The sequence below is a fragment of the Halichoerus grypus genome, chromosome 1, assembly GCF_964656455.1.
Source record: "Halichoerus grypus chromosome 1, mHalGry1.hap1.1, whole genome shotgun sequence".
Classification (NCBI taxonomy): Eukaryota; Metazoa; Chordata; class Mammalia; order Carnivora; family Phocidae; genus Halichoerus; species Halichoerus grypus.
In genome coordinates, this window is record NC_135712.1 from 5,861,389 (window position 1) to 5,886,274 (window position 24,886).

At 45.2% G+C, this 24,886-nt stretch overlaps 1 protein-coding gene across 1 annotated transcript in view; it reads right to left on the reverse strand.

Annotated features, from left to right (window-relative positions):
• Positions 1 to 24,886, reverse strand: part of PCP4 (Purkinje cell protein 4) — a 54,599-nt gene that overhangs the window by 22,321 nt on the left and 7,392 nt on the right. The window contains exon 2 of the mRNA XM_036116980.2: positions 6,929 to 6,980. Within this exon, the coding sequence (XP_035972873.1) occupies positions 6,929 to 6,980 (52 nt within the window). The remainder of the gene's footprint in view (positions 1 to 6,928; positions 6,981 to 24,886) is intronic.

The following is a 24,886-nucleotide window of genomic DNA, read 5'->3' on the forward strand; positions in this document are numbered from 1 at the left end:
CAGGTTACAAGGACCTCAAGGCTTCCTCTTCCTGCGACTGGGAGGGCCGGTCCAGCCTGAGAGGGGGTTCAGTTTCTGAAGACAGTTCAGCCCACTATCTACCAAGAACACCCTTTCTCAAGAAGGAACATTAGCATTCCCACATGCCTCTGTAATCACAGACGAACTCACTAATATGAAACCTACAAATTTAAACCATCTTATCGGAGAGCCCAGGCTGAGATTCAAGTCGGTTCTCTCTTCTGAAAAGCTGCTTGCTGTGCAAATGAATTCTATAAGTAAAATTGTGAGTGTTTCACATGCTTAAAAGAGCAAAATGTTTTCAAGCACTTGAGAAATATTATTTCCATACGAATAATTGATTAGCAGAAGATGAGATGTTCCTGTGTCCCGATTAAGGCAGGATTCCAAAGAAAAGAAGGATCGCCATTTTCCTGGTCCGAGCTGCTTCTTGGGCTTAAAACGATCTTAAAAGGCAATTCTTTCAACCCAATTTATACCTTCAGGTTTCCGCTAAGGCATATGGGCCTTCTCCATATGATATGAAACAGAATTCTATCTTCAGCTGGTCTAAAGTTATCCAATGTTCAGTTTCACAAAGAAGGAAGGAAGGGGTGGAGGGAGGGAGAGAGGAAGAAGAAGGAAAATATGGATAAGCCCATAAATTAGCATATTGCTTCATTTAAAAAATTAATGTGGCTGTCCCTGTAATAAGTCTGACATCACACATCTTTTCCAGAGGCCGCTTAACTAAGTGGATGAGGTGACGGTGCTGCTGAGACTCTGGTTTCTGGCTTGGCCAAGATGTAAGCCTGTCAAGCTCATTCTGTTCCGTGGGCTCAGACCACAGCCCACCCTCATTGCCAGTTTGCAACAAGACCCCAGGTCCAGAGGCATCTCAGGAGGGGGTGTCCGTGGAGACAATCTGGCATGTCTGCCCTGCAGGCCAGACGACCACAACTTCCCTCTTGTGATTCGTGTGACCTTGGACAAATCACCGAAGTCACGAGGAGCTTTGCCCAACATGGCCTCCCAACCCCCCTCCCGAGGCTGCCAGGGAATCAGACAGAAGGTCATGCATGAGAGCATTTTAAGCTATGCAAATGTACACAGATGTAGAGACCGACAGCTAGGAGCAGATACAAATCTCCTCCCCTATTGACGACCCTTCAAGTGTGTTTACTCCGAAGACAGTGGATTCGAAGCACCATTACCTATCCAAAGTATGACCTGCACACCGACGTCATTGTAATGCTCAACCTGGAGGCCACCCTAAAAATAAAATCACCGGTATAACTAAGATTAACAGTAATAAATTTCCTATTGGCACTAATCCCTAAAATAACCTTCACGCCGGATCGACTCATTTGTTGAACGATATTACCCATTGACCAGGTTTGTGTGCAGACCCTGGTGGTTGAAAGGCCTGGCTTAATCAGCAATTCTAATTTCATTCTTTCTCCCCCTGGATCAATATCAGAAGCAACCTTGTGTGCCCGTCCCTTCCTTCTGGAATATAGATCTTCTGAGCGTTGCATGCTGACAGCAAAGAAGAGCGTATCCTGCTGTAATATTTGAAAGCTGCGTTCGTGTCTTATCACTCTGGTTTTGATTTTTTTTTTCTGGTTGTTCTGAGTATGGAAAAAGAAAGAGAGAAAGGGCCAAGAGGCCCCAGATGGAGACCAGAGTCGTTTGATTTTTCGCCTTGAAAGCTTCACGTGTCTGTGGTGTTCACTGCAGCGCTCGCAATATGTCAGCAGGCGAATTCTGGGCTCCCCGCAGCTCGAGGCTTGATTACACCAGCCAGAGACAGATTTAGAGCTTTCTGGCCCAGTAATCGTTGCACACCTGAGAGATTGATAACTCTGGGGAGGTGCTTTTCCCACCGCCAGGTGCGGGCTGTAAACATTCTAGAACGGCATATTTCCGATCCATGTTGCGGCTCAACATTCTGAATTCTTTTTTTCCCCTTTTCAAAGAGGTTTAGCAGAGGATGGCAAGTTCCCACCTAAACTCCCATCGAGATTCAGGCAGAGTTGGCATATTAGATCTCCGTGTGGAGCAGAGCTTCACAGATCCTGGATTCCAGATGCCTGCACACGCCGGCCTATAGGAATGTCGCAAACCCACCCAGCAGGCTGTGACCTTCGCTCTGTCGGCCCTGAACTCTGGTTTCTCCTACCCTGCATTTGAGGTGGAACCAGGTCACCTCCCTGCCTCAGTGGTTGCATGATGTGACACCTTTGTAGCCTTTCTAGAAATTGCATTTCTTCCTTTACCTTCCATCCAAACGTCCTGTGCACAAAACAGGATCAGCCAGGCAGCGTCTCCTGCCAGATTGATTGACCTTCTCTCTCAGCGGAGAAAGTAAGCGCTCAGTCCCCTTTGTTCCTGGACCCATCCTACTCCCGGTTCATCATACACCCTCATACTCGAGGCCTCACTCCACACACCTCTGCAAACCAGGAGAACTGGCAGCTTCGATGTGTCCTAGGCAAACTCTGCCCACGTCCATTTGCAGGTATAAAAGGTCATCATACACCAAAAACACCAAAAGAAAAAGTGTTGCTCTCTACTAAGTGATCTGGAGCTGAGAGGGGGCTGCTTTGGGGGTAAACATTTGAATTTCATTTCTTATTTGCACAATCACGCCCAGATTAATGGTAGTGTCTAAGTCTATCTATAAACACAAATCCTTCTCAATATCTCCACCTACTTGATAGCAGAAAAACCAAATTTCAGTGTGTGCGTGTGTGTTTTCTCAAATCCAAAGGAGAGATGAACTTAAATTTCCATGTGTCTGGGTTTTATTCAAAACAAGGAGAGGAGGGCACCCAGGACAACGTTTGATCTTATTCATTGTTAGCAATCATATAATCATATCAAAGCAAACTGAACGTCATGTGATCTTAGCATATCCCCACACCTACTAGAAGTTTCTCAAGCCACCACTTCTTTTCCAAAGAAGGGTCACGCCTACCCAAGCATGGCGCCTGCATTCTTGCTCAGACACTCACACCTCAAAGAAATTACAACTGCAGTGAGCTCCACACATGGTACAGAATAGCACCTTCTTTCTGGACGTTTACCCACAGCCTGGATGGGAAGGGATCCTTTTCTTAAATCAGGTGCATCCGTGCCTTCCACCCCCAAAGACAGAGCTTTCCAGAAACAAATATATCACAGCTCACTAAATCAAGAGAAATCCATTCCAGTTTTAGAAATTCAATTTAGCTTGGGTAAGCCTCCAGGCTCTGAAAGTAAGCTCTGCCAGGGGTTTATTATTTGTAAATCTTTCCTTCATGTTGGAGGCCTCCCAGCGGCCACTCTCCTTCCAGTATTTTCCGACTTTCTATGTCAATAAAACCTTTAACTCTTGGAGTCTCTCTGAAGAACAAGTATCAAGATACAGATCAAGACATTGAGGAAAATTACTGTCTTGCAAAAAAAAAAAAAAAAACCTTTTGCTTGTGTCCAAACTGGTGATTGGAGGTGAATAATCGAGAGTCAGATGGTTGTGTCTGTATTTTTAAACATGTTTAAGTTTAACACAGTAGATGAGTCGTAACTGGAGCTATGAACTATCATTTCACTCAAGAAGGGTAACAAATGAAGTTCTTGGCCTAAACTAACCAAACAATGAAGGTACTTTGTTCATATAGGAATAAAAATCTCTGAACTAACAAGAGCCTAATGAATTCATTTTTTAATTAAAAAATAATAATAACCCTAAAATCTCTGAAAAACCTATCTCCTCCATACTGCAGATGTGTTGAAGAACTGGGTTGTGTATCCAGAGGTTGGCATCCCAGAGATTGAGGAAGATTTCAGGGGCATTCTGGATGTGTAGTGGATAAACATCCTATCTCATGTCCGTAAACACCACAGCAACAACTCCATCAGTAAAAATAATCTTGGAATACCAAGAATCCAGATTCTTTGTCAGTGGCCCTCTTGAGATAACTTTTAATGTAACAAAATTCCAGCAGAGCCAACAATGTAGATCCCTCTGGAGTTTTCATGTATCTGACATGTGCCTTCTGTGATCTGAATTAGAATTTCGAGGCACTCATAGCTCACTGCCATGGTCTTCATTGCTTTAAGTGTTAAATGGAAGCCTAGAGTAAATTTATAATAATTGTAATAAGAACACTTTGACTTGTAGATAACTAATGAAATTTGGGAATGATCATTTCGTGATTAATTGACTACGATCCAACTCTCCTGACATTTTGATGTTCTGTGCTCCACAGTTCCACTCCCATGGGTCCCTGTTCCTTCCACATATGTGGGCAGCTTCATTTGTGCAAACAGGAAATATACATTCAGCTAAAAGATCTCTCGAGACACCTGTGATGACAGAGTAAAATAATTTGAATTTCAGTGGAATGTAATAATAGGTTAAAACAAATTCCCAGATGATAGTCTCGTATTACAAATTTAAGAACAAGGACTGAAGCGACTTAGATATTTAGGAAAACGTCTTTTAGACCAAGTCTTTACCCCAGTCATTGCTGGGTTGTTACTGACTTATGTCTTTGTTCATTTTTTTTTTGTCTTTGTTCATTTTTAGAGGCAAAGCACAAACTCAATATTATAATAAAATGTCGTGTACGTATATCACGTGTGAGCAGTTTTGTCTGAAATCAAAGGGCAACATCTTAATAATTTAAATGTAGACAGCACCTTTGTTCTACAAGTATTGAATAATCTCTAATTCTAAACAACCCTTTTTCTACTCAGAAGTGAATATCCTCTAATATCTAGAATTATATAAAGGAAAGCTTTCTCCTGGCATCTTGATATTTTCTTTCCATTGATTTCTGTACCTCCAGAAAAGACATATTCGGTTTTCACTAGAAGAGATGGGGTTTGGGCTGAAAGAATGCCATGCCTCAGAATGGCAGAAAGACGTGTCTTCTCCAACAGCTGATACTTGTCTTTGGTGCAAAGCACTGAGGGTGCAGACATGCTTCGGAGGACCAATGGGATGGAGGCCAGGGTAGAGCCGAGGGGCAGAGGCAGTGACTGCAAGGGGTCTGGTCATTTCTGAGCCACGACTCTGCCTGATCTCCAGAGTCCAGGCTCCTCACGCATGACACGGGAGTCATACCAGAGCGGCAATGCTCAGAGTGTGGACCAGGTGCCCTGGGGTGCAGCCCTCCTCTGAGGAAGCGCTCAGATCAGAATTCTTTTTTAGAGTACTAGGGTATGACTTGCTTTTTCCAATCGCGTTCTCTCAGGTCACAGTGGAATTTTCCTGAGCCGACCCGACGTGAGATGCCACGGGATGGAATGCAGAGGCAGCTCGCTGTCTTCTATTAAAGCCAGACATTAAAGAGATTTGCAAAAACATGTAAAACATTGCTATCATTTTGCTAAATAGTTTTTTCCATTTTGGAAAATGTCATTACGTTTCCATTTAAAATGTTACTTACATGAACTTGTCATGGGTTTATCACTTTATTTTTACTGAATTAATTCGTAAACCTTTTTAAAATTTTCTCCCTTTTAATTTCTAATATGGGAACCAACCCCAAGACCCCCTCCTAGGGGTCTTCGAGAATTTTTAAGAATGAAAATAAGCCGAGAGAGCAAAGGCATGAGAACTGCCCCAGCAGCAGGTCTCTGAAAGACCTGACTATAAAACCCTGGGATCCTGAGGCTGTGGGGCCCGCGGAAGGCCTCCAGGAAAGAGATGGCTACGAATCCATGAACCAGGGAGACCAGCAAGTTGCTGGGGGGCCCTCCGCCCTCCTCTGTGTGCAGCTCTCATGTTGCCCCTCTCTGCTCTTTGACCTCTGTGCCAGCAGCCCACCCCCCACTCACAGAGAAGACAGGAAGGGCCCCCAGCTCCAAATGGACACACTCTACTCATTTGCATAATGACCTTTCACCCTGGCGTCAGCACACTACAAGGATGGCCCAGAACAGGTGGGTGAGTCAGCAGGCCACAGAGTATGGCACAGAGGAAGATTCCAGTAGCTGAGTCTTGCTCGGGCCCCAGCGCACAGGCCCAGTGGAGGACCCTGAAGGCACCCAGGGAGTTTTTTGCAGCCGGTCTGGAGAGCGGCATGACGCACGACAGAAGGAGGGGGCGCAGGCACAAATCCTATCCACACGAAGCAAGACCAGTTTTCCACAAAGGTGAGTTCATTTCATAATCAACAACAACAAGTAAGAACACCCAGAATCTAACTTCACCAGGAGCATACCACAGTCCTCATTAATATGCGTCTGCCCCTTCACGCCACTAAAGTTGGGGGGCCAGGCTCACACCCAGCTGGGTCTCCTCCCAAGTCCACCCTCTTCCCATTTGCGGTCACAGCCAGCGCCCCCTCTCCGAGCCTCAGGCCCCATCCACAAATACGATGACCGCTCCTACAATTCAAGGCCAGCGTGGAGACTGCTGCCCAGGAGGCACACACTCTGGCCTCTACCACACATTCGCGTTCGCTGGCAACTCGCCCTCCCTGATCCAGACCCTCCTGGAGCCCGCACTGTGTTCTGGGGCCTAGGGAGGGCTGAAGCAGACTGTGGAGCCTCCCGTCAGGAGATGAGCACTTCACAGCTTTCAAAGCACTTATCTCATTTGATCTCATTTTATCCTCACAACAACTCCGACGAGTCTCACCAACCCTAATGAAGAAAGCACAGAACTATATTTGCATTGTAATTATCACGTTGCCCAAAATGGGAGTCCTCCTTTGGGAAGGAAACTGTTCCTATCACCGCATTTAACTAGCTTGGTTTTCTTTGTAAAACCAGACCATGGTGCTCGCTGTGAATTGCTCAGATCCACTCTAACCCCAAAGCACAAACATGAATAGTAAGCTGATTTGCATGGAAGACATTACCCACGCTTGCCACGGGCGAGAGGTTGCAGAGGTGATACAAGGAAATATCTGGACAACTCATGTCATCTTACCATTTTCGCCAGATGTCTTGTCTTTTCCATTGGTTGCCCCAGCACCTTGTCGCTAAAGGCATAAAAAAAAAACAAAAGGGAAAGAAATTGTTATCAGATATATTCAGGATTATTTTTATCACTTCTAGTGTTTCAAATATCTGTTGCATTATATCATGTTCTATGTTACTTGAACTCAGATGGTAAAAACATGGTGCTCATGAGACCAAGAAAGGGTCAAGCCCAGAAAGGATCCATTCAAATTGCACAGACTGCCCCCCTTGCCCACATCCAAGGAACACCAGATGGGAAGCTATTGTTGACGGAGGAAAACCTCATTTGAAATATGAGGAAAACAGCCAACTGTGAGAAAATGAGAATTATCACTTTGGTCAATGATGGCCCCTACACAGTTATGTTCTCATTCCAATCACAATGTTGAGATTAAAAAAAAAAAAAATTGATCGACTAAAAAAAACATTAGGTTGTAGTCAGAGTTTCTCCTACTGTTGAGTCATCTGTCTGTCATTGTGCAAGCCTACGTTGTGCATTTTCATTTTACCAGGTTGACCAAAAGCATGAAAATTTTATGGTCAGTCTTGGATCATTGGGCAAGATTCTCTGTGAGGTCTGGGGAGCTATGTGAAATGCATTACACATGTCAACATACAAGCATGCTTCCTCAAAGCTTATCCAACTACTATCTTTAAATAACATGATGCTTGGAATGGTTCTAGTGCATGGAGAGAGAAGTATTGTGTCAATCCAATTTTTTGATCGTTATTGAAAATATGCTTCAAGTTGAAAAAGATTGAAGAGATTATGAAGTCTCTAACTTTCCAAATGAAGAAAATGCAACCAGGAAGGGAGTTAAGGTCAGGAACTAGTTGGTGACACAGTCAAGACTAGAGAAGGGACTTCAGTGCCTAGAGGTTAGAGACTTGCAGGGATTGTCTTGGTTACATAACTATTCAAATAAGATCCTGGGAAGAGAGACAGAGCACTGGACAAGGAGGCAACCTCTACGTGTGACTCTCACTAAGGGGTAAAGGTGTCCTCAAAATTTATATTTGTGTCCAGGACTCCAGTCTAAAAACAGTATCATAAAAATAATTATCAGCTCCCATTAGTGTTCAATGTTGTAATGAGAAATTCCCAGATCCTTAGTCAACTCTTGATTAACAGTAGATGGATCATCTGGAAAAATCTTGCTTTCCTGTTCTGAGTCGTATAAATAAATAGGGTGAATGATAAAGATTCATGTTAACTAATTGACTATCCCTGTGTACACTTGTTGCTTTTTGCAGAGGATAACTCGAGAGAAGGTGACAAAGCCAAGTGTCCCAGTGTCACCAAGCCACCACACACCTTAACCCAGTCACCATGAAGTGCAAATGCCCACCCAATCCAGTCCCATTCTGGGAGGATGAACCAATTCTCTGTGGCAGGAGGTGGAACGAAAGGCCACAAGTTGGAAAGGTTATATAAATGTGGGCCCCGTCTCCATATCTAATTTGGAACATCTTGAATTTTCGGAACACTAGATCTGCCCATGTGTTCCCATGGAGGGTGGCTACAGTTCTTAGCCAAACATCAACTGTTCTACAAACTTCATTTAGGTCCCATGTCATGGCATCGTTACCTCAACAGTCAACCAGGAGTATACATCATCTTCATTTAAATAAATGACACATTTCTTAAATAGAGTAGATTTGCAAGTAAAATGCCCCTTTCTTCTCGCCCTATTTTGAAGTGCCCTCTTTAACTGCAAGGCTGGTTAAGTTGCACTGAAGGGAATCGGGCCACCACTACGGAGGATCCAGCCAGCTGCATGGCAGCTATCGGAAACTGAACACTTCAGTGTTTAAACCTTCCATCCTTCCCCACATAATCCATAGATGGGCCAGGGGGGTGGGGGGAAGCGAATTTCAGAGAATAAAAGGACAGGGTTGTAGAGTTGAATAAAGTCAAAATTCAATGGAATACAAATGCAAATAAGAGCGCACTCTACCCTCACTGTCTTTAAATACCTTAAACCTGACACCTTTCAAATGTCATGAATACCTCATTCCATAAAAGATCACATTTTAGAAACCCGAGGAAATCCAACATGAAATGCGCACAGGGGAAAAAAAGAGTTCATTTTTTCAGTATTTCTAAGACAGGGGTTTTGTGTCAGGTCTAATGTGATGGAGGCAAAATGAAACTGATAGATGTCACAAGGAGACGGTGTCTCGGATCAGAAAATGATCCTGATGAAAAAGAACTATTCACTAGGAGTATCTCATTTCAGAATTCTCTGAGACCTTGCAGCATTTTTAAGGGGAAGGCTGAGCACTGTGGGGAACTATCTGAGAGCTTTTCTATTCTGGGGGGTCTACAGTGGTCATCACACATGATTGTTTTATCCCACGATTCTTGCCATCCGTCCTTTGTCATGGCCCTTGGCACGGATGTCCTCATTCAGGTCCTCTCCTGGTCAACTCCATCCCCACGCTAACAACTTCACATTCATCAAATACTCCTGGCTGGGACCCTCCACTACACCTTGTCCCACTTCCGACCCAGCACCTTCTTCCAAGCTTTCCTAAGTGTCTGGAAGAATAACAGTCCCTTCCTTCTTCGGCCTTCTGAAATCAGCGTCCCTGCTGCTCAGGCCAGCTCTGTGCCCATCCTCCTCAGGCACAATGGCATTCTCTCTTCCAACATGTCAAGAAAGCGTCCCTGTCATCATTCCCAAGACCTCTTCAAGGGACAGAGGGTCTCGTGTGAGAAAGCTTATTCCACTCAATTTACCTTTAGAATCACAAATACAAAAACTACTCAGCTTATTAGAGCACAGACACATCTTCTTGGAAACTCCCTCTTTCTATATTGTCCTCATCTTGCCATTAGGAAATGCTAACTAGCCCTCTAAGGATGCGACACAAGACGTTCTGATTGCAACACTGAAGTAACCTCCTCCAGCATGAGCTGGTGGCGGGCATGCTTGCTGCAGAGTCTGCAGAGAACCAGGGAGGATACGGGAAGAAACGAGGCAGAACCGCGGCCGGAGAGGACTGTCCCCATCTCTTAAACACTTGCCAAGCAACTCACATGGTTCTCAGAAAGGAGGCATCCTTCCCTGGTGATGTTAACTAATAAGAAGATAGCATTCCAGAATTTAATAAACTCCCAATTAAAAGGAGCCCAAATAAAGAGTGGGTACATGACAGTTCTTTCTGAAAATCTAGTACATGCCATGTATCCATAAAAAGGCAGGATTGGTATTTCAAGGTATAAATTTTGAAGTAATTTTTCTGACAGTCCCACTGCACCAAGAGCTACAGGAAAATAACAAAGAATATGTCTTCATTTCGTTTCCCAGAACGCGGAGCCTGAGGCAAATGCCATTTGCACTACAGCTTTGTTAGAGAGGGCGCCTGGAGTGAGGGAGGAAGGAGAGAAGGGGGACTCATCATCAAGTCGGCTTGACAGCTGCGCCTTACAAGAGAGCGGTGCGACCCAGGGGACCCCAGCAGGAAAAGGTCAGCGAGTAAGCCACCAGCGGCTGTCCCTCACCAGTCCAGTTCTTGATGCTTCTCGGCTGGGCGAGGTCTCACTTCTGGCATCTACCAGGGGACGAGGAGGAAGTGCCAGGGCAGGAGATGCAGAGGTGGAGACACGTGGTGTGGCCAGGAGGTGTGTGCTGTCATTTCACACCTGCCTGAAGCCTATGGAACCCACGGGGTCCTCACTGACAGAGTCTGAAGTGACATCTGAAAGGTATCTGACTCAGCATATAAATTTGTCTGGGTAACTCTTTCAACCAAGTTGCAAAATCACAGTTCATATTCGATATGATTCCACTGGTGAAATAGACCACACCTACTTTCTGGTAAATAAGTGGCTTTGGATCCATTTCTTCCTGCATTTTGAGCTTGGCGTGGAGATTGAGGTATGGCTGATCACCTGTATGCTACATGTAGGCGTCTACACACATCACCAGCACCTATGTCCTCACAGTGCCAGTTTAAATAGAAAATGAGGTGCTGTCCCAACCCTCACAAACAGACTCAGCAAACACCTGCCTGCATGCTGGCTGCAAAATCCACACTTCCTTTGGTAAACAGGTACAACGTTCAGCTATAAGATGAATAAAGTCTAGGATCTCATGTACAACATGGTACCTATATTGATAATACTGTGTTGTATCATTGAAATTTGCTAAGAGAGTAGCACTTACGTGTTCCCACCAAAAAACAAAGGTAAGTATGTCAGGTGAGAGATGTGGAAATTAACCCGATGGTGGGAATCCTTCACAATGTGCACATATATCAAACCATCACACTGTTCGCTGTAAGTATGTTACAATTTTATTTGTCAATCATACCTCAATAAAGCTTTAAAAAGATAAAAAAATATATTTTAAGGCAATATTTTAGAAAATCAAAAGTACCGTAAAAAGTCATCATAACGAGATATCAACATTATACACAAAGACAGGATCGACTGGTATTACTGACATTTCCTTTTGCCTCAGGCTCCACGCGGCTCCACCAGGCCCTGGTCACACGTTCCCCCAAAGGAAGTAAAAGATTCAAGAAGTTATGTAATTTCAAGGATTTGGAAACTTATTTTAATAAAGTCTTTGAAACCTTCAATTTCCAGCTTTCTCATGGGCCACAACTAGAAGTTATGAGTTTGTGCTGTCATTTTGCATGTTCTTATTATATGACTTCCAGAATACTGCAGTGGGGGGGTCTCAGCTTTCATACTTTCCCATCGACACCTGTAAAATTGGGTATGCTCATCATATGTCGTAGACGAAACCAAATTACCAAAACTTCCTTCTGCATCAGTGCAAACTCGGAACACCGGACAAATTACGTCTCCTTGGAAAATCGTTCAGCCAGTACACACTGTTTCATCTTCAGGATGAGACACGGGTTCCCGTTATCAGATATTTACTTTCCATTCCAGAAGTTTGAAGAGAATGGAATGTGAAATGAATTTTAGCAAGTTAAATTTAAGGTCCAAATGACATTCTGAGAACATTTTATGAAGCTATACCCATAGCATTTAAATAGAATATTACTCAGCCATCAAAAAGAATGAAATCTTGCCACTGGCAACAATGTGGATGGAACTAGAGGGTATTATGCTGAGCGAAATAAGTCAGTCATAGAAAGACAAATACCGTATGATTTCACTCATATGTGGAATATAAGAAACAAAACAGAGGATCATAGGGGAAGGGAAGGAAAAATAAAATAAGATGAAAATAGAGAGGGAGGCAAACCATAAGAGACGCTGAACTCTAGAAAACAAACTGAGGGTTGCTGGAAGAGAAGGGGTGGAGGGATGGGGGGGTGGGGGGATGGGCATTAAGGAGGGCACGTGATATGATATGAGCACTTGGTGTTATATACAACTGATGAATCACTAAACTCTACCTCTGAAACAAACAAATAAATAAATAAATAAATATGTATAAATCTGTACTGTATCTTTATTGGCTTGATATTTAATTTAGTGACATGATTTGACTAGAGGGTCACCACTTCCAAAGTCCCCATAAGCTTGGGAAACAAAGAGCCTTCTCAAGTAAATGTCCCAGGCCATCCCCAGGGTCCCCAGGGTCCCACCTACTCTCTACTCCTTCTTCCCAGGCTCCCCAAGAGACTCCTCCAGTGACAGTTAAACAGGTTGCTCACTGCCCCGGCATCAGCCTCTCACTGCTGCTGCAGAAGGAAAATGCTCCAGTTAAAGGATTTTGGTCTCTCCCAGCCTAAGAAATAAAAGATTCTTTACAAAAACAGATTGTCAAAATTAGGTATATTCACCAATGTGCAAGACCATCTGCAGTGAAGTTTATGGGTTCAGTGTCAGACAGAGGCTTGGACACAGCCTAGGGGAGAGACTCATTCCCGGACTGTTCACTTTCTCCGGGGAGCCAAGCACTGGGTTGGGCACTGAGGGTCCCCTGGAGAAGGGCACATTCTCTGACTTTGTTTGGCTCACAACCTGGAGGGACAGACAGGGCATAAACCAATCATCTCTATGAGCTGGGTAAGAGCTTGACCCAAGATGGCTAAGATAGGGGCAGAGGTGAGGGACCAGGGCTCACCAGAGTGAGTGGGAGTCAAGGGGGCTTTTCCACATCTTGATCAGTGTGAGTCACAGCGCCCCCACCCCAGCTGTGCATCGCTGGGGACATCCCTTACTGGAGTCTCTGCTCCTGCCTCTGAGAAGGAACGACCTTAACCTCTGGCCCCTTCTGGCCACACGTCAGGACCTGGTAGCAAGTAGGCATGCTCTCCCCCGTCCCTCAGTGACAAAGTATTCCAGAGACGGTGTTACTCGGTGATCCCAACTGGATGGCATGTCCACAACAAAAGAAGGGAAAGTACTGTTTCAAGGCATTTTTGGTTTTTTTTAAAGCACCTTGCTCTCTGTTTCCAACATCTGGCCTCTCTTGGAGTCTGTCTACCAAGTAGTTGAGGAGATTTGGCAAAAGAAGGAAAGAAAAATCCATCTCATTCCCATGGTGGCTTGGAAGCTCTTGTTAGCAAGTGCTACTTAACGCCGTCTATCCCCTGGTGATGCATTTTCGGGTAAGTAATTTTTCTCCTCGATGCTGTCTTCCTTTTGTGCTGTTGTTGATATTCATACTTCCAATGGTTTCAGGGTTTCTAGCTAGCCTGAAATGGTAGCATCGTGACGAGCAGTTTCTCAGATGGGTCCTAAATAAGAGGAAAAGCACGAATCTTCCTGTCTGTGGTGTGGGCCGTGCTCAGGGACCACAACATTTGGAATATTGCAGATTCTTCCCAGAATCGATGCCTTGCACACAGGAGACGTCAAGACGGGGATTGTCCCCGAAGATCTCAGTTCACCCTTCCCAGCACTTTTTCTGTGTTTTCTTTTGCTCACCATGTTTATAAAGAAACAAAAATGTGTGTTTCTATGGTATTACATTTAACACTTTATCAACAGAGTTTCACCAGTCTCTTGAATGAAATACCAGACTTTAAATGAACAGTGGAGCAAAACCATGGTCACGGCGGTGAAGTGGGGTGAGCGGCTGGGTTAGCCAGCAGGTAGTTGATGATTGCTTGGGGCCACCACGATCACTGAACAGGTGGCTTCTCAGGATCATCAAAGGCACATCATTAAAAGCCTCTTCCAAATCAAAGCCCCTGAATTTGTCTGAAGAGCAGAACAGACTTTCATGCCAACATTATGTGATAGACAGAATAGATTTAATTTCTTGCCACTGATACTTTTAATCACCTATAATTTCCCATTCCGAAAATGGAGCATTAAAACTCCACTAATTTAATCCCTAAAGGTGTAGAAACTAATGTCAAAAGAGAACTACAGCTGGAAGGGTTTTAAAAAAAAATAGTTGGTTAAAAGAAAAAGTGATGGGATCTTCACAGACAAGGGCACTGATCTCTGTACATCCTCAGTCTTCTCCCTGTGCTCGCTCTCACTGCAGAAAGACCCACAGGCCGAAATTCCATCCCAGATGCTATATTCTGCCCCTAGCATCTTTATCCTGACCTTTATGGTAATAGAAATAATTAGCATTGCTGTGGTTTAGGCAGACTGCTTACAAAAGGACCTTCATTTTTAGGGATCTGTGCATGGTTTGTCTTACTGAAATTCACTTTATACTTTTCCTACAGCCATATCTTAATTTTTTTAAAGATTATTATTTATTCATTTGAAAGAGAGAGAGAGAGCATGAGCTAGGGGAGTAGCAGAGGGAGAGGGAGAAGCAGACTTCCCACCGAACAGGGAGCCCGATGCGGGGCTCGATCCCAGGACCCCAAGGTCATGACCTGAGCCGAAGGCAGACGCTTAACCATCTGAGCCACCCAGGCATCCCTACACCCATATTTTTAAAAGCTTTCCTGTGCCAATTTTCTTTTTTAAATAACACTGTTTTTTCATTTATAAAACTAGGATATGGTCATTATGAAAATTTCAGAAAATAAATGTACAAGGAGGAAAGCATAAAACTACATATAATCCAACTTAATCAGGGTTAAATTTTGTTAATAGTTCATGCAATATTCCAGAATGTTTCCTTCCCATCTTTTTTCTGTGTGAACGTGCATAAATAGAGTCTCCGTTTTATAAAAATGGCCACATGCCACACATACAATTTCATAACTGGAATATGCTGGAACTTTAAGAACACTTTAATGGCGTCTGTGTGGATCCTCTAATTTTGTGGATTTGCTTTATACCTTGTAAGTTCAAAATAGGATGAGTTCATATCCTATTAAGTTCATTTACAGTACATACCTCTAAATTTTCAAATTCACGTATCTCAAATAGGCCAATACAATCACCTTGCTTTGTTTATTCAACTCAGCTCAAAAAGGAGTCACGATAAGACTTGGGTTGCTGTCAATTCTCCTTGAAAATGGGTGGCAGGGAAGGTTCTGAATGGCCCTTCAAATTCACCGCAACATTTGCAGTGTTATTTGTTGAACTGTGTGCTCCCAAAATTGAGTACTAACCCCCAGTACCTCAGAAAGTGACCTTATTAGGAGACCAGGTCCTGACAGAGGTAATCAAGTTGAAATGAGGTCCTTAGGATGAGCCCTAATTCAATATGACTAAGGGCCTCATAAAAGGGGAAATGTGGACACAGACATGCATTGAGGGAAAGATACAAGAAGATGGTCACCTGGAAGCCAAGGTGAGAGCCTGGAGCAGATTCTCACTCATGGCCTCAGAAGGAACCAGCCTTCTGAGGCCTTGACCTTGGACTTGGCAGCTTCCAGAACTGTGAGACAATACATCTCTGTTATTCAAGCCAACCAGCCTGTGGTACTTGGTTAGGGCAGCTCTGGCAGATTAGGGATGCCAACAGCAACATGTTTCTCCATTTGGGCAGAAAACTAGATGCACACAAAGAAAGCTATGCTGCTGGCCTCGTCCAGGATGCCCTGAACTCTGGTCTCGGAGGAGAACGAGGGTGCCCCTGGCCTCCGGTGCCCAGAGCACACAGGAGGGTATCCTCCTTCCACACCCCTCAGGGTCCCCGTTCTGCCTGGAGCATGTGATTCTACAGGCATGGGCTGAATTCTCTCCCGAACCCCAAAACACATGGAGGCGGAATGCTGTCTGTGGGCCAGAGGGAAGGTGAAGTGTCCAATTTAAACCCTGTGCCCAGCCCAGAGCCATGCACGGATGGGAAGGAGGAGGTGAGGAGCAGAGCCCAGGACTGTGGCAGGGACCCGTGTTGGCCCAGAGGCACTTTCTTCTTTGCTCAGTGGCCAGGGAGCCTCCCTAGCCCTCTCTCCCTGAAGAGCCTCCCTGAGCAGGTGGCAGAGTGTCCACTTAGGGAGCAGGACAGAAACGCATTTAAAGACCAGGCTGAGGCTGCTCTCACTGAACGTCCTCCCTGCAGTTTGAGACTCGGGAGTGATTCACGAGGACCGGAACTGTCCTAAAGCTCCTGATCGTTTCCCTACATTCCGAGCGCTTCAGTTGTCAGTTACAAAATCCCTGTGCAGGCCTCAGTGATCATGGTATTCTCAAGGCGGCACGAATAGCTTATATCATAAATTGGGATTATTTTTACTTAGGGTGTGGTGGTGAAGAATGTAGGCTCTGGAGCTCAGGGAGGCACACAAAGAACTTTATGGGGTGGTAGAACAGTCTCTGTTCTGTGTGAATCCTCTAATTTTGTGGATTTGCTTTGTACCTTGTGAGTTCAAAACAGGATGAGTTCATATCCTATTAAGTTCATTTACAGTACATACCTCTAAATTTTCAAATTCACGTATCTCAAATAGGCCGATACAATCACCTTGCTTTGTTTATTCAACTCAGCTCAAAAAGGAGTCATGATAAGACATGGGTTGCTGTCAATTCTCCTCAGGGAGGCACACAAAGAAATTTATGGGGTGGTAGAACAGTCTTTGTCTCAATGATAAGACAGCAATTGTGTCAAAACTCATCAACTATAAACTGAACAAGGTAGCTTTTACTATATGCAAATTATACCTTTATAAATACAACCAAAAAGGAAAGAAAGAAAGACAAAAGAAGAGTCCTGGAATCAGGGGCGCCTGGGTGGCTCAGTCAGTTAAGCGTCTGCCTTCAGCTCAGGTCATGATCTCAGGGTCCTGGGATCGAGGCCCACGTCAGGCTCCCTGCTCAGCGGGGAGCCTGCTTCTCCCTCTGCCTCTGCCTCCCCCCACCCCCGCTCAAGCTCTCTATCTCTCAAATGAATAATAAAATCTTAAAAAAAAAAAGAAAGAAAGAAAAGTCCTAGAATCAGACTGTCCAGACTCTCCCAGTCCTGCCCCTTAGCTGCTGTGTGACCCTGTGCGGGTCACTAGGCTTCTCTGGGCCTGTTTCTGCTCCCATAAAGCCAGGACAACGATACCCCTCCTTCATCGGGCTGTGAGAATGACGCATGTTGAAAATGGTCTCAGTGCACAGGCCTGGTCCCTGAAAGGAATCGGATGGCAAAGTAATGGGAAACCAGGCTTCAAAAGAGGTCTTCCTCTTGCTTTTCCGTTGCATTCCATTTGCAGTAGGTTAAGGTACTGAAAGCACATTGGTCTCAGCAGTTTGGGGACCAGGAGGAACCCTGGCTGTCACATGTGGCCAAATGACCCTGAACCAGTGATTTCACTCCTCGGAGCTTGGCTTCTTCATCTGCTCAGTTTCTTCTCCACGAAGGATTAAAATAAATTAAATCAAATCAAATCAAATTACATTAAATTAAATTCAACCTGTAGCTCACATGGGTATTATGAGAATGTAAAGAGAGAATACTGGGATTTGTGATGGTTTTTTCCCAAAGTAGGTAGTCTCGACCTGTTAGTTGTTGTTAATTTCAGGTGGGCCTCTAATCCCAGTGTGGATGTGTTTTCTGTGTTGATACAAATCACAGCTTGTATTTTTCTCCAGAAAGAGAAGACATGGGAAGAGGGTAGAATGGTGACCAATGGAAGAGGCGGGAAGGAAGCGGGGAGACAGGAGTGGCCCTGGGGCCTCGTGCGTGCAGCGAATCCATCTGCAGAGACCCGCACGGCTGAGGTTGAGAAGGAAGCGTCAGCCAATACACAGCCCCTCCCCGACCCCAGCAAGAGCAGAACGAGCCTGCCCTGAGCAGTCCTGGAAAGCCCCATGGATCTGCAAGGAGCCAGAACGATCCATGAATGTGAACGTCATCATCCATCTTCCACATCTGAGCTGCACCCAAAGAAATGCTTTTCCGTCTGCCCCACTACGTTCTTTGCCCTCCTAACGCTGTGGCGGTTCCTTAGAATATCCTCAGAACAGAGGTTGTCGGTGTAGAGAGCAGATGCTTTCTCCAACAGCTGCTGTGACCCAACAAAAGGCTCTCAAAGACACACGCGCCCCAACGCGTACTATTTCTCATAGTCTACACGGAAGATACCAGAGCCACACAGAGCAGAAAAGGACAGCAGACTCGCCCTGTTTCCTATCCCAGGAGCTACAGCCAGTCGGTCCAAAGCCACAAGAAAGAAAAGAGGTGGAAAAGCGTCAATAAAAGATAAATGTAAAGGCAGACACTGAGATGAGCCTCTAAACGAACTCATTAAAGGACAAATCGACCTTGTACAGATGATAAGGGGAGAAAACCAAGAGGCATGGCCTGTTTTCCGAACGAAATGAGACCCGTACTGTATCACTGTGAAAGCACCAAGCCTGCCCATCCCTCTTCTAGTCATGTTATTTTTAGGGCACTTCTACATTTCAAAGGCCAGAGAAGCTGATGTGAGGCCAGAAAGTCCACGTTTCCCCAGATTACAGAGACCCCAGAGAAAGACCTCTTCGCTTGCTTTCAGCAATAAACACCGGCATTTTATTCCTCCATCCCTTCCCCAGGATGGAGAGTAAAACGCAGTGCTGGGTGTAATCAAGTGAAGGCCGAAGACCACAGAATGAAAACGCCCTCATAGCCGGGAGAATCTTGCCCTGCCGGGCCCTAAACAGCCACCCATCCCGGGCCCTGAATGGTCACTCGCCACGGCCAACACGGCTCCACCATGGCTGAGCCCATCATGATCTACGGCGGCACTCAACTTCCTCATCACGTGAACAAAACGGTGTGCAGGAGAGGGAAGAACCTCAGCCAAATCCGCTGTTAACCAAGAGAAGCCACATTTAGGGCTGAGTGAAAGATCATGCTTCCAAGTTTGGCAAAGCCGTCCCTACTTTGCCCCAAAGCATCAGGCTCCGTCTCGGCAAAGCAGCAGTGGAAGGTTCTGTAGCGACAGTCCTATGAAGTGGATAGGACAATGATGCCCATTTGATGGACACAAAATTTGAGACCCTGACGGAGAGATGTAGTGACTTGCCCAAGAATTACAGCTGCTAATCTGCAATGGATGGAGTTTGAACCTAGGCAGAGTGGTTTGGACGTCTGCATACCTGCCGCTTCATCTCGCCTGTCTAGACGGGGTGATATTGGCTTGGAAGATGGAAGATCTGACTTTGATGACCCCTCTGCGATCAACGGCACAGATATTGTATTCCTCGACCCATCTGGTGGCAGGGTGGGGATCATGCTTCCTGACCCTCTTTCTTTCTCCTCCTTAGTGTGGAAATCCACCATGTCACCCAAAATTCTGTGTGTGAAAATGCACCGACAGTTTCAGGGGAAAGATGGGGTGAACACACTTCATGAGATCGCCAGGGACCCCAGTAACCACTGCGCAGTGTTCAGCCCATTCGGACCCCACCTGCAGATGTGTTTACCCTGCCGGGGAGAACGGGGCTCGGGGACTGTGCAGACAGCTCTCACTCTGTAATTCCCTCTGTCCGGGCGTCCTGATTTATTTTTCACACAATTGAACTAGTTTCGTGGACTCTGTGTGCACCCCTCCTAAGGAAGCTGAAGCTCCGGTCTTGTGTGCAGACTCCTTGTGATAAAGCTCAGATGGTAACCTGGCACGGCATGCTACTTGGTGTGCTTCTCCCCGAGGGGGTGTTCCGAGGCTGCAGAAGCTGGAGACTTTCTTTTTTGGTAATAAAGAAGCAGCCAGTTTTTCTCCCCCAGTCAACTAAAACAAAAATAGCTTCAGAACACGTAGAAGTCTGAGGTTGTGTACTTCTGGAAGAAAGGGGATTGCTTTGTCATAAATCAGCTGTCACGGCTCAAGGAGTGAATTAACACAGATTAGAAGACCAGATGAAGCTGTATGGGCCATCTGATCAGCTACACCCCGGGGAGGTGAAAATTCTAGCTATCTCCCTCCTGGAAACAAAATGCATGCATACCCAGCAGCAGCACCAGCACCATCTACCAGCTCAGTCTCATGCTCTGCCTCCTTCATGGTGGATAGTCGCTCCCTATCTTATTTTCAAGTCCCTCCAAAATCCAGAACCGTGTAATCTGCTGGAAAACATACCCAGCTGCAACTTAGGTCAAGGTCGCCTTCCTGGGTCAGGGCTGATCCGAATGGCTGACACTCCAGCCACCGCGTGGCTTTGTATCTGCGCATCCTGACCGGGGCTCCTGGTCTGATGAGGACCCTTTACTTCCCAAGCACGAAATGTCTCTTTAATTGAACAAGCCTCATACACCTGCTCTCAGCATCCCTTCCCCTCCGGGGAAGTAACACGTGAGTGTAAGGAGGTACCTCGGAGCGAGCAGGCCGCCTGCCACGTTCATCTGATTAACAGTCAACACTCCGTAAAGTCGTTTTGAATCGGAGTGCAGGGAATTTTCCACCTTGGGGTCACAGTTTAGCATCTATATGGTCTTTAAAAAAATGTATGCTTTCCGAGTGCTTTATAAGCAATGTTACTCCTCTAACCTCAGAGCAGTCCTGCAGGGTCGGCCAGTATCACCTGGTTTCTTGTGCAAACAGGCTGCTGGGTGGGCTTGCTCAAAGCCAGCCCCGACACTCCGTCTGCTTCAGCGGGAAGACCCTCCAGCCTCTTGCCCTGTGGGTGGGCATGGGCCATTCTGAAAACCTCCTCTGGGTGAGGGAAGAATATATAAAAGGCCCCTGATCTCTCTCTCTCTCTCTCTCTCTCCACTAAAAAGCAATCAGGCAGCCCCCAGCTTCACCCAGGGCCAGCCTCGTGGCCATGCAACACAGGTCTTCTGGCTCAGAAAAGTCCCAAGCATGGTTTAATGCTCTGTCATCATGGTCTTGAAATTTTTTTTATTTTGGAGGAAAGTTTGTGGGGTTTTTGGTTTTTTTTTTGGTCAGAGAGAGAGAGAGCACAAGCAGGGGGAGGGGCAGAGGGAGAAACAGGCTCCGCATTGAGCAAAGAGCCCGATGTGGGACTCGATCCCAGGACCCTGGGATCATGACCCGAGCTGAAGGCAGACACTTAACCAACTGAGCCACCCAGGCATCCTGGTCTTGAAGTTCTTAATAATGTTTTCCATGGAGCCCCCACATGTCTGTTTTCCCCTGGGGCCCCACACACATGCCACTGTCCTGCCCTGCCGTCCAAACACAGGCTTCCCCAGGACCATCCAGCTCTGTGAGCCACCATCACCTCAAAAGATATTTCGTGCAGAGGTGGGCAGGAGCAAAGAATTACAGAGCTGATGCTTGTCTTGAAATCACCTCATTTCTGGAGGAGATCTGCTTGACTCCTTAGTCCCTGTCTTGCTTCTTTGTCGAAATACGCAAGGCACACAGGAGCGAGACTGGGGGGCGGGGGAAGTCCCCTGAGGGCACTGCTTGCAGCCCTGAAGTTACAACAGGACGCTGCCTTTATGTGTTTGTCATGTGAGAATTCAAAATCCTTACCCCAAATTCAATGGTCAGGGTATGACATGAATTTCAGCCACATCTGGATCTCAGCAAGAACGTGGCAAAAAAAGGGTGGCATGGAAATTCACTAAATAGCGCCCCCAGAATGAATCCTCCTTGAAGATGGGACGGATTAAATCTAGATGAAAAGATAAAAGTAAACTCGCATGAGGTATTTGGTGGAGGGACTTGACAAATTGCTACATCTATTTTAGGAATTTATCTTCCAGAATAGGTAAAATAGCCCATATTTCTGAGGTATAGAACATTGCCAGAAATAATATTTGCGTTGTGGTGCTGGATTATCTCTATATTTTGACAGGACTTATGCCTATGTGAGAACAGAGTTATAAATACAGGGATGAGGCCATGCCTTGAACAAACTCCAAAGAAAAGAAACTGCTAACATTGGTGAGGGAGCCACCAGGAGCTCTGAGATAAAATGCCCTGGACAAACGTTAATACTCTCACACAGAAGGAAGGCTACGGGCCTATCTGAATTCACTCAGGCATTTCTCACAAGTGGAACATGGAACTTTTAAAGGGAAACAATATGCACAATTCCAAAAGTCTTATTGACCATACACGTGTAATCTGCTCAAAACATACTAAAGACACTTGACTCACTGAGCACTTTTAAAGGAAAACATGATAATTTAACTTAATAGGACCCAAATATCCATTGATAAGGATGGGAAAATATCTGACACATTTAAAGCAATTTATATGACTAGGCAAGAGGTAGAAATCAACAATAGTATCATAATAGATACATATCTGTTCCTGGGACTTGAAGATTACTAAATTGTCATGTGGTTCTAAAATTCATGACTTTTCAGACTAACCATTAGCCATGGTGTCGATACATACTTCTGGAAGCATTGACTCCATGGTTTATACAGTGACTAGACCTGAAGTCGGTTAATTTGATGGGATTCTGTCTCCCTGGCTAGCCTCTGAGCTCTTTGAAGGGTAGAGACCATGTCTTCTTCATTCACCCAGCACAGCCTACAACACGTGAAGGATTCCCCATCCATGTGGGTTGAAGGGCATGTGCCGGGGAGAGGAAAACTGTAGAAGACACAGTCCCTGTCTTTTAAATATTCCTAATCTAGAAGGAAGACGGAAACATGGCCAACAAAATATGTGATTACCGATGATACATGCAATGGTTTTGACCATGCAAAGGGCTGCCATTCCCTGAGCAAAGTTTTTTTGAGTTCTATTTGAGGGGTTCAGAATGCTCTTTCTTACTCAAACAGAGCTGGGGGGTGGAAGGCAAGAAATGAAGGTGGAATGGTGTAAAGTCAAAGTCAAGGAAACCTCTCGGCGAGACAGGAGAAGACCGTCAACCACGATCTCAATGAGGGACTTCATGGCAGCCATGCGCCGATGCTCACCTACCTCTCCTTGTGTTACTGGGACAAGAGGTGAGTCTCCTTGTGTTATTGGGACAAGGGGTGAGGACAAGGGGTGAGGTTCAGAGTGCACACTTGAACCTCTAGAAGTAAAGTGGAAGACCTACGGGAGGAAAGAATGACTTTGTCAAGATTTCCATAGCTGCTCTTTTTTTATTCAAGGCTAATAAAAAAAAAAAAAATCCAGGACAATATTGTTTTTCAGAGATTTCACGTCCAAGTCCTAACTGGAATTGGGACAGGTGTAAAAGAAATTGGGTTGTATCCAGGATATGAAAGAAAATGAGAAATTTAACAGGAAAGGAAATGTGTAAGTGAAACCTACACTGGCTTTTCCTCAAGAAGCTCTATGATTTTGAACAAAATTTGCCTTTGGGCACTCAGCTCCCTATTTTAAAAGGACTACTTTGAATGAAATGACAACTGTGGTCTCCTTCAATTCTCTGAATTCTAAGTAGGACCATAGAAATGACCGCCTTTCTCTCGGTCAGTGGTCTTTAGGCAGGGTGACTACACCCCAGGAAAGGGCAGGGCCGCCATGTTCAGCCGCACAGGTTGAGCACAGCACGACCCCAGGGGGCAGCACTGATACCGACTATCGCAAGAATGGCATCTCTGGAGCTGTAAGGTCCTTAACTCTCACAATCACGCACGGGGAAGGAAACTGTAAAATTCCTATTTGTATCTTTCTAGGCCCAAATATCAATAAGAACAAATAAGGTTCTATCAATAGCTACTATCAGGATTGACACTGACATGGTCACTTGGTGAGTAGGAAGGATGGGAGTCCCGCGACTCTTGACTTGCTCTCAGAATATCACCACGTGCTGCATTGCAGTTCCTTGAGTTCCGGGAGGAGGATTTATAGATTATGTAATCTACCTTTAATGAAACTAATCTCCCCACTAAGTAGGAAAGTGACTTTTAAAAAGTCTTGCATAGTGACCTGCCACAACCTGGAGGAAGCTTGAGGACATCATGCTGAGTATAATCAGCCAGGCACAAAAGGACAAATACTGTCTGAGTCCACATATATGAGGTCCCTGGAGTAATCAGATCCATAGAGACAGAAAGTAGAAGAGTGATCACCAGGGGAAGAGGGGTTGGGGGAGGGGACTTGTTGTTTAACAGGTGTAGAATTTCAGTTTTACAAGATAAGCCAGTTCTGGGGGCCTATTTCATAATAAAGTAAATACAAATAACACTACTGAATTATACACTTAAAAATGGGTAAGATGATAAATTTTATGGTATGTTTTTTACCCCAATTAAAAAAAAACTGGGCATAAAACTTCACAGATTGAAAAGAATACGATCACCATCAGCAAAAGCAACAGGGAAGCAGTGGGAGTATGATCTAACCCGGATGCTACGGCTAGAATATCTTCATGAGCACCAACATGAGCTCCTAACCCACAGCCATCAGACTGGAAGAAGTGCAGTTACCGAGACTACTTGACCAATTCATAGCATCGGGGGTTTCTCTGTGTATCAGACAAGCGTCGGGAAATGTGAAAAAGAAAAGCCCACATACAGGTACACTTTTGCCAAGCTCTGGAAAAGAAAAGTGACATTTTTCTCATAATCCTGGATGAAAGAGTGATGTTACTTAATAAGGAAATTATATGTGTCAGAATCTTCCATCTAAAAACAGGTATGGTCGGGGGGCGCCTGGCTGGCTCCATTGCTGGAGCGTGCAACTCTTGATCTCAGGGTTGTGAGTTCAAGCCCCATGTTGGGTGTACAGATTACTTAAAAATTTTTTAAATTAAAATAAAATAAAAACAGGTATAATATCT